Genomic DNA, 10,540 nt, shown 5'->3' with positions numbered 1-10,540 from the left:
AGCACCTTAGAGACCAGACCAACTGAGTTTGTTCCTGGTATGAGCTTTCGTGTGCATGCACACTTCTTCAGATAGTCAGATACTTCAGAAAGCTCATACCAGGAACAAACTCAGTTGGTCTCTAAGGTGCTACTAGAAAGAATTTTCGATTTTGTTTTGGTATCTGAAGAAGTGTGCATGCACACGAAAGCTCATACCAGGAACAAACTCAGTTGGTCTCTAAGGTGCTACTAGAAAGAATTTTCGATTTTGTTTTGACTCCTGAAATAAGTAAGGCTGGAACCAAATAAACTGCCAGCTCAAAAAACAAAACAAAACCATGTCAAGGCTCTCTAAGGGCAAATGCATCATCACGAAACCGTAAAATCGTGGTCGTAAAACACTAAAATACTGAACAAGTGACCATTTGCTGGCATGGGATTCTTTGCCCATGATTAAGAGGCATGCAGTAGTTGCATGGGTCCCGAGGAGGGTGGAGTATTTGTAAGAAGGTTGGCAGAATTGTGCTCTTTTGTCGGATTATATTATAGGAAATGGGCAAGTAACACACATGCATGTAGACACCCCCACCTTTGATCCCTGGCCTCTCCAGGTTAAAAGGATCAGGTAGCAGCGGATGTGTGAAACTGCTGCCATGGCCACTCACGGAAGACAGCCACTCAAATTGCTGGGCTGAATGGACAAATAGTCTGAAACTTTCTGTGATTTTGGGGGGTTGGAGAGGGACTCTTCAGCAGAACTGTTCAAGATATTTCCTGCTTGGTTGTAGTCATAGCTGCTTTTGCTGGTTCATCAGATAAGTACAGCTGGGTTTTTTTTTGTTCTGTTTTTGTCAGACTTGGTAACTATTGTTTTCTATATGGTATTTAAACAAACACAGTAAAAGTTGTTTACAAATGCTGAAATCACAATTGAAAGAAAGCCAACTGGTTAAAAAAAATTCTCAAGAAGGTTACAAACGGCGCTCGGAGCTTTTATACAGATGCATTTTAAGCTATATTCAGTTAAGACCATAATCTGAATCACACTTGTGGGGTTGTATGTAATAATCTGAATCACACTTGTGTGGTTGTATGTAATAGTTTGCTAAACGAGTTTCCCCCACACACCAAGGACTGGTAAAAAGCCCTTGCGGAAGAATATTTCAGTGCCCTTTACCTGTAAGTGACAAGTAAGAATCATAATAATTTTATTTTTTTATGTGCCACCCATCTGATTGGGTTGCCCCAGCCACTCTGACGGTCTTCAGCAAAACATAAAAAACACAATAAAACATCAAACATTAAAAACTTCCCTGAGAGCCAGTGTGGTATAGTGGTTAACAGTGGTAGATTTGTAATTTGGTGAACCTCCTCCACATGCAGCTGCCGGGTGACCTTGGGCTAGACACAATTCTTTGAAGTCTCTCAGCCCCACTCACCTCACTGAGTGTTTGTTGTGGGGGAGGAAGGGAAAGGAGAATGTTAGCTGCTTTGAGACTCCTTAAAGGTAAAGGGACCCCTGACTATTAGGTCCAGTTGTGTCCGACACTGGGGTTGCGGTGCTCATCTTGCGTTATTGGCCGAGGGAGCCGGCGTACAGCTTCCGGGTCATGTGGCCAGCATGACAAAGACGCTTCTGGTGAACCAGAGCAGCGCACGGAAACACCGTTTACCTTCCCGCTGGAGCGGTACCTATTTATCTACTTGAACTTTGACGTGCTTTCGAACTGCTAGGTGGGCAGGAGCAGGGATCGAGCAACGGGAGCTCACCCCGTTGCGGGGATTCGAACCGCCAACCTTCTGATCAGCAAGCCCTAGGCTCTGTGGTTTAACCCACAGCGCCACCCGCGTCCCTTTGAGACTCCTTAGGGTAGTGATAAAGCGGGATATCAAATCCAAACTCTATACAGCACTGCCTTCGGATGTCTTCTAAAAGCCATAGATATAGTTGTCCGTCTGTTTGTTTATCTGATGAGTAAACCTATAGGCCGCACCAAGCAGATTCGATTCTTGGCCCCTAAATCCTTTCCCTCTTCAGTTTGCCTCCTGGAAGCCACGTCACAGCCAGTGGATTTAGATAAAAAGAAGTGTATGTTTGCATTACAGGTGAATGCTGTAAAATAGGATACGGTTGGTGTCGCAACTTCTAAGCCTGCACATTTCCAGCGTATGGATTTGGGGCCATGTTGGCAGGGCCTGATGATGAGTGACGAGAAACCCTGTCATCAGCCCTGCCCTCGATGGATCCAGATGTTACCTGGAAGGGAGTGGGCAAAGAATGTGAGAAAGCAGTTAATTGTGCTGCTATTGCTAATGCGCGCATCATCGCTTGATTTCTAATTGTTAGAGCTACTAGTGAGGCATGAGTGTGTGTGTGTACCCACATGCCTTGGCACACAAACATGCGTATAGCTTTCTATAGCTTTCCTCTTTGTTTTCCTCTGCAGATGGCAGCGTGTATTGGACCACAGCTCAAGCTAACGGCGGAAGTTCGAGATCCTTAAGCAGACCCTTCTTGGGTGGGTGGGCGGGGAAACACACTCTCACAAGTTCAGCTTTGCAGCGTGAACTGAAGAAATGAATCTTGAAACTGCCGGGCCGACACCCTCGTCCCTATTTTCGTGGGATTACGTTTTGTGGGAAGTCCGCCTGAAGCTAGTGGCGGCCGGCTTCTTCCTCTACTTGGGAGTGTTCTGCCTCTCGCACTGCCTGTCTTCGTGGATGATAGCCACTTACCGCTCGTTGCCGGCGAAGGAGAAAGTATTCTGGAACCTGGCTGCTACGCGAGGCGTGTTTGGCATCCAGAGTTGTGTCGCCGGCTTGTGGGCCTTGCTTCTGGATCCGGTTTTTCAAGCCGACAAGGTGTACTCCCAGCAGGAGTGGAGCTGGTTCAACTGCCTCATAGCCTCTGGCTTCTTCCTGCTCGAAAATGTAGCTGTTCACGTTTCCAACGTTGTCTTCAGGACATTTGACTTGTTCTTAGTCGTTCATCATTTCCTTGCCTTTGGTGGTTTTTTTGGCCTGGTCACCAACATAAAGTCCGGGCACTACATACCCTTGATGGGAATGCTGCTGGAGATGAGTACGCCTTTCACTTGCATATCGTGGATGCTTTTAAAGGTGAGATGTTGGGTGAGCAAAGGTCTACAACATGGGTAGGCAAACACATGGCCCGGGGGCCGGATTCGGCCCAATTGCCTTCTAAATCCGGCCTGCGGACAGTCCAGGAATCAGCGTGTTTTTACATGAATAGAATGTGTGCTTTTATTTAAAATGCATCTCTGGGTTATTTGGGGGCATAGAAATTTGTTTATTTCCCCCTCCCCCCCAAAAAAAATATAATCCGGCCCCCCACAAGGTCTGAGGGACAGTGGACCGGCCCCCTGCTGAAAAAGTTTGCTGACCCCTGGTCTAAAACCACAGTCCTATTAATACCACCATCACAAACTGTGTTGCCCTGTCTTTTGGGTGGAAGCCTTTGGGGCAAAGCAGGCCAGAGTTGTGGTGCCCCAAAACAGCTCCGTCTGAGAAGCTAGGCCTGGTGAGGCCTGGAGGGGGCAAATGAGGCCTTTAATACCTTGCTCAGATGGACACTGTCAGGTTTGCATGTTTTCTGGAGAGTGGTGATTTTTAAAAGGTCCAGGGGCATTTAGAAAACCACCCTTTGTATATGATAAAGGTCTGGTATGGCGCCCAAGCTTCTAACTGAAAGCTGAAAGCTTTATGGCCTTCCTAGGAGTCTTCCCAGAAGTGTATATTTTTTTTTAATAAAACAACAACAAAAACCTAGATTTTCGAATTTGTAACTGTGATCTGTTGGTTGCTCATCTGTTGACTGTCAGGAGTTTCTTTATACATAATTTGTTACCAGGTTTCTCAAAACATTTTCACAATAACCTTCCTGTCAAAATAATTGCATTGTTTCAAAAGTTGGCATCCCAACCTCACCTCCACAGTGTTTTTACTCAAACGTTTTCTACTGCATTATGTCATTATCGATTACAAAAAGTTTCTCTATTGCAATTATTTTATCATTTTTCTTCCGCTGCTTTTATCTCGAATCCTGCCCACAATTTCATTTGACTGCAGTATATACATTTTAATAGTCCATGAAAGGCCTCCAGTATTCTATAAAATGTTCACCGTTTTGATCTATTTAATTTCGCTGTCAGCTTTGCCATAACTGCACAGTCCATTACTTTCAAAAGCCCCTCCTTTGTCTGAACCTTCTCTTCCTTCCATTTCTGTGCATATATTATTCTAGCTGTTAATGCCACATACAACCGTCTGGTGTTTCTTGCCTTCCTTTTCCAAAGACCATAGCCTTGGTTTCTGAGTGATTAATCTCTAAATTTTCCATTTTTACAATATTCACCGAGCTCACACTGTTATGCTTTTAGACCTACACATGCAGGAGAACCCCGTTGCCTGCATATTAAAAAAACAGAAACCGCCCATGCTAAAGTTGATTTCAAACCCAGTGGGTTTGAAGAAAAAGCAGGTCTGCTGATATCACCTATGTTTGAGATGCATTTTAGACTTTTCAGGCATCCTTTCTGGATGGAATTAGCTATAAACAGTGGAAAGTGGCCACCATTTAAAAACCAATATATGCTGCAGTTAGTGTAGTCCTCTCAGCTAACGAAGATACCGTATTTTTCGCTCCATAGGACACACCGGACCATAGGGTGCACCTCATTTTTAGAGGAGGAAACAAGAAAAAAAATTATTTTTCTGGTTTTCCTCCTCTAAAAGCCCTGTTTTTTTGAGGATCAGCTAAAAGTTTTGCAGCTTTTTTTGCAAAGAGGAAAAAGCAAAGCTCCTTTTGCAAAGGGGGAAAAGCAAAGAGGAAAAGCCCCATTTTTATGGGGTTCAACTCACATTTCTGAAAAATCTTAAGGAAACATTTCTTCTGTTCCCGGACAGATAATCTAATCAGCCAGTCACATGTCCTGGGGAAACAAACAACCTCCCTCTGCAGCACATTCAACAATGGAGGGCGGGGCTGAAAGGGAGCTGGGGACTCTTATCTCTCTCCCGATCTCTTGCAGATCAGCTGCTGAGCAGGGTCGTTTCAACACCCCCTTTTCTCTTTGTAAAATAAAAAGCACAATCTGCTTTTGGCCCCTGGGCAATTCAGCTCCAGGGACCACCATTCGCTCCATAAGATGCACAGATATTTCCCCTTACTTTTTAGGAGGAAAAAAGTGCGTCTTATGGAGTGAAAAATACGGTAGCAAATTAAAACTATTCTCGACTCTGCTTGTTAAAATTCTGAACATGCTCACAAACTGAACATCTGTTGGAAGAAGCTATGTTTCATTGGGATTAATTCCATTTGGGGTTTTAATCTTGAGGGGAAAGGCACTCTGCACCTGCTCAGGAGTACTCTCACCTATTAATCTTGTATTCCTTGGTCAGCTTTTCAACTAGCGCTTTTGATATTGGGCAGCTTGAGCATACTCGGGAATCAGAGGTTTGTGTCTCTTTCATAGGAAATGTATGAGATCTTTTGATAAAGGGCGGTGTATAATTTGAATAAACAATAATAATAATACTGTTTTGTGTGTTACCACCCATCAAAAATTAGAGGGAATGGCATGCTGATCACAGGGTGCTATTTACAAACAAAGAAACCACGCCAGCATTCGAGTCAAAAGAACAATTAAACATTATCTTTCTCTTGCATACTCTTCAAAGTGGTCAGGTTGTCACTTGCTTAGAAAGTGTGGCATGATCTTACCATATAAAGAGGAAGTGTGTACTAACAACCCATTTTGCTTTGTTGGAAATAGACACAGTCTGCAGTTTTGAAACCTGCAGCCAGGGTGGATTTGATTTATATTAAACTGATTTAAATCACTAGTCAATAAGGCTTCATTTAGATCACAGTTTTCTACATAAAGACTACCGGTAATTCTTGCTGGTATAACTTTAATATGCAAGTAGATGAAGATTTTTAGAATAACAACTTTTCATATTAGTTTTTTATCCCCAGTTTAATAGGTTAATCATTCATATTTGGACAACTTTTCTGTTGTACTTAGGAAGGAGAAAAATAATCATTACCTTAATAATAGCAATTTAAATAGATTTATTAGATCCATTCCACTCCAAACAATCAGAAAAATATTGTTTCTATTCTATTCACTGAACTTCTTGAAACTTAACACTGAAGGGGTTGATTCTGTATTCATAGGTTTGTAGAACAATAGGATTAAGGTCTTTTTCTCAACTCTGTTCATGTTATAACATTTTTGCTGTGAAGAAGAGGCATGTGATATCTGCTGAGTCAAATTCAGTTTTGAGAACTGCAAAAGTAAACCAAGCATCTGTGATAATATCTTGTAGGCAGAGAAACTGCCCAATAATCATACAAAAACCTCCAGAACAGCATAAATGACATTGTGAATGGATTAATGGAATTTATTTACCAAAAAAATGAAACATATACAGCCTTATTCTACATAATTAGAAAACTAATCTTTATTTCATGATTGAATAACCTTTGGATGGTAATATATTTTCCTCAAAAACCATTTTATTTTAAAAAATCCAATTTAAATTTTTAAAAAATCCAATTTAAATTTTAAAAAATCTGATTTTTTTGATTTTGTTTAAAAAAAAATCATTGATTTTTATCCACCCTGCCTGCAGCCCTGTGCAATCCAGTTTTAGCCAGGATTTATCTAGCGATCCTAAGATAAGTTAGCTTTAGGCCAGGCATCCCCAAACTCGGCCCTCCAGATGTTTTGGGACTACAACTCCCCTCATCCCTAGCCAACAGGACCAGTGGTCAGGGATGATGGGAATTGTAGTCCCAAAACATCTGGAGGACCGAGTTTGCCTATGCCTGCTTTAGGCAGTTCATGGAAGGCAAATTTTCCTTCTTCCTCTCTTCCAGCAACCTGCAGCCTCTGAAAAGGAATTTTGGGTAGTGTTTTCGTTTAGTTTTTTAAGGGGGCCTTAATGATGGGAGGACATTCTTTTCTTGTCCTGGAAAGAAAGGCTGGATGCAATTTGAGTCAAACAATCCAACATGCATCTTGGACAGCAGCCTATTAACAAGATAGAAAGCTGCTGAGTCAAAATACAAAATGCACATGAGGACTTTGGATACATTTCCCCAAAGGCGTTTGTTCAAAATATTTTCCCCAAGGACTTTCGATAATTGTGACATATTTTGAAAATGGCTTATTGGTTGTAACCGATTCTTCCATTGTCGATTGTCCTGTTTGTGTTACTGTTTCCTTTTTGTGCGTTTCTCAAATACATCACCTCTTCCGGCTTGTGGGTCTTCCTGCTGGTTGTGTTTTGGATGTAGAGAGTTTGCCATCCGTGGCAGAGAACAAGAAACCTTCCTTCTGTAAAGTTCTAGAGATAAACTTGTCTTCAGTTTCAAGCCTTTTTCTTTCTTTCTTTCTTCTTTTGACTTGGTTTAATGGAACCTGCTTATTCCATATTCAGGGATGCAAGCCAGGGACAATCTGGTAGCAGCTCTTTCTTTAGCTCACATTAAAGAGTTTAATTAATAAAGAGCCAGTGTGGTGTAGTGGTTAAGAGTGGCAGACTCGTAATCTGGGGAACCGGGTTCGCGTCCCCGCTCCTCCACATGCAGCTGCTGGGTGACCTTGGGCTAGTCACACTTCTCTGAAGTCTCTCAGCCCCACTCACCTCACAGAGTGTTTGTTGTGGGGGAGGAAGGGAAAGGAGAATGTGAGCCGCTTTGAGACTCCTTCGGGTAGTGATAAAGTGGGATATCAAATCCAAACTCTTCTTCCTCTTCTTCTTCTTCTTCTTCTTCTTCTTAATTAAGGCAGACTCGCCCAAATGCTGACTCTTTGTGTTTTTGAGTAAACGTTCAATTAACAGGCTCCTGCATTGGGAAGCTAGCTGTTCACTATAAGCTCTCAAGTTTCACTTCTGTGTTGGGTCTCCGTGCGGGATTTCTCCTGTGTTCTTTTCTAATACTATGGGTTGTCCCTAAGATCTGTAACGTAATGAGAATGGCTTGGCATATGCATTGTATCCTTTCACCACCGAGAAACCAGTGTTTGAAGCTAGCCAGGTGCATTTTTCACCTGACTATCGGCCACTTATGACCAAAGGAAGATGCCTGGCACCTGACATCTCCACCATCTGGAGATGCATGCCTGGGGATCATTGGATCTTGGCTGTTTTCACACACTAAAATACCCCATCCTGTTCATATTTTGTCCCCACAACCGGAATGAATTTCTGGGCCCGAAATGCTTTTTCTGTGCAGCCTGAGCAGGAGAAGTGAACAGCGTGAATTGCTGCACCTTGTTTTCACTTACCTCACAGTTGTGGATAATATTTTCACATGATGAAACAATCGCGAAAAAGAGGAAGGAGCAGGCCACACACACAAACGTGTGTGTGTGTGTGTGTGTGTGGACTGTCCCTGGATCAAGTGACTTTTCTTCTTCTTGAGAGTCAGTGTGGTGTAGTGGTTAAGAGCGGCAGACTCGTAATCTGGTGAACCGGGTTCGCGTCTCCGCTCCTCCACATGCAGCTGCTGGGTGACCTTGGGCTAGTCACACTTCTCTGAAGTCTCTCAGCCCCACTCACCTCACAGAGTGTTTGTTGTGGGGGAGGAAGGGAAAGGAGAATGTTAGCCGCTTTGAGACTCCTTCGGGTAGTGATAAAGCGGGATATCAAATCCAAACTCTTCTTCTTCTTCTTCTTCTTCTTCTTCTTCTTCTTTAAGTTCTCAAAGCTCTTAAGGAGCTCAAGGTTGTTATCTGAACTGGCCAGACGTTTAACTGAGAATCCATCACAGTCCGTCCATCCTTTGAAAAATAAGTTTTTAGAGCCGCCTTTCCCCCAAATGGGCAACTAGACAGTCTATCCTGGTGACTGTATCCTTGGTTTAAGGAGCCATTTGGATCCTAGCTTATAGATCAGAGTTTCTAAGATACTGAGGAGGAACTCCTGTTGGTCCTCAGTGTCGCCAGAGGCACCATACACCCTGATTGAGAAAGGTGTATGTCTTGTTATCAGCTCTTGGGAACTACCTGTATTGCCAATTGTGAGATGACTGTCATCTTCACATTCCAGTCATCAGTCATTGCCCAAGCTTATTGCTTTCAATGCCAGCGTGTTTCTTCATCTTGGAAGATGGCCGTTTAAAAGCCTCCTGGCATTTTAAAACAATTGACTTCCAGGAAGTTTGGTGTCTAAATATCTATTCAATGGTACCTTGGTTCTCAAACTTAATCCGTTCCGGAAGTCCGTTCCAAAACCAAAGCGTTCCAAAACCAAGGCATGCTTTCCCATGGGAAGTAATGCAAAACGGATTAATCCATTCCAGACTCTTAAAAACAATCCCTAGAACAGCAGATTAGCTTGAGTTTTGCTATCTAACAAGACCATTGATCCATAAAATGAAAGCAATAATCAATGTACTGTACTATAAAATAAATAAGACAGTATTGTAGATGATAAAAATTTAAATTAGTTTTTTTTCCTCCCTTACCTGATGATAGTCATTGTTTGGTTGGGGGGCTTTTATCCATTTCCGCAGTCACACAATCAATCAATCAGTAGCTGAACTGGGTTCCACAACAGTCACAAAAATAAATTAACCAAAAAAAAAAAAAGCTCAAAAACAAAAATGCAAAATAAATAGCAAAAACAAAAGCGCCAGACTTAATCCATTCCGGAAGTCCGTTTGACTTCCGAAAGGTTCAGAAACCAAGGCACAGCTTCTGATTGGTGCAGGTGCCCCGGAAACAATAGCCGACATCCTCATTGGATGTTTCGGCTTCCGAAGACACTTAACTTCCGGGTTTTCGGTGTTTGGGAACCAAGGCACCACTGTACTGGCAAACTTTGTGCATGCTCTTGGTGGTGTTATTTGAGGTGAAATGTGTTCTGAATATAACTCCCATGAAAAAATATGCATTATATATATAGAGAGAGAGTCTTAACTTTTGATTTTCTTCTCTTCCAGGTCGGCTTGGCGAACACTTCCTTTTGGAAGGCAAACCAGTGGTTGATGATCCACATGTTCCATTGCCGCATGATCCTTACCTACCACATGTGGTGGGTGTGCATTTCTAACTGGAACGCTGTTGTGGAGAACCTGGGGCTCTTGCATTTTGCTGTCGTGTTCACAGGGATGAGCGCCGTCACCTTAATACTTAACCCCTACTGGACATACAAAAAGACTCAGCAGCTCCTCTGCCCCGTGGACTGGAACTTTGACAATAGAACAATGGAAAACGGCTCGTCCCCAAAACCCAATGGGAACGTGTTGCAGAAGAAAGGGTTGTGACGGCGACATCATTGGGCCTCTTCGGGAACCGATTTTTTTTTTTAAAAAAGAGGCCAGGTGGAGGTAGCTCGAGTAGACAGGATTGCCGAAGCTTCGGGGTTGTTGTTGTTTTTAAAGTTAAGGGATCTGAAACCTATTTATTACTATTCCACAGTTTTCTTATCAGTATTCTTAATCAAATAACTGTGGCAGTTGCAAATTTGGTTTAAATAGCTGTGTTACACATCTGCATACTGCAGGAAATGTAGAAGAGGTAACT

At 42.7% G+C, this 10,540-nt stretch overlaps 1 protein-coding gene across 1 annotated transcript; it reads left to right on the top strand.

Moving 5' to 3' along the window:
• The first annotated feature begins 2,507 nt into the window (after positions 1-2,507).
• On the top strand, positions 2,508-10,316 carry CLN8 (CLN8 transmembrane ER and ERGIC protein). Its single transcript, XM_033143003.1, has 2 exons — positions 2,508-3,101; positions 9,958-10,316. Exons 1-2 carry the CDS (start codon positions 2,559-2,561, stop codon positions 10,279-10,281), a joined length of 867 nt encoding a protein of 288 aa, XP_032998894.1. The 5' UTR covers positions 2,508-2,558; the 3' UTR covers positions 10,282-10,316.
• Positions 10,317-10,540: the final 224 nt, after the last annotated feature.

Source organism: Lacerta agilis, chromosome 3, assembly GCF_009819535.1.
Source record: "Lacerta agilis isolate rLacAgi1 chromosome 3, rLacAgi1.pri, whole genome shotgun sequence".
Lineage (NCBI taxonomy): Eukaryota > Metazoa > Chordata > Lepidosauria > Squamata > Lacertidae > Lacerta > Lacerta agilis.
This window is presented reverse-complemented; position numbering and strand designations above follow the sequence as displayed.

Bases quoted from the DNA above. Each gene is read 5' to 3' on its own strand.
- CLN8 (XM_033143003.1), top strand. From the start codon at position 2,559: ATGAATCTTGAAACTGCCGGGCCGACACCCTCGTCCCTATTTTCGTGG. The intron at 3,102-9,957 runs GTGAGATGTTGG...CTTCTCTTCCAG, and splicing joins TATCGTGGATGCTTTTAAAG to GTCGGCTTGGCGAACACTTC.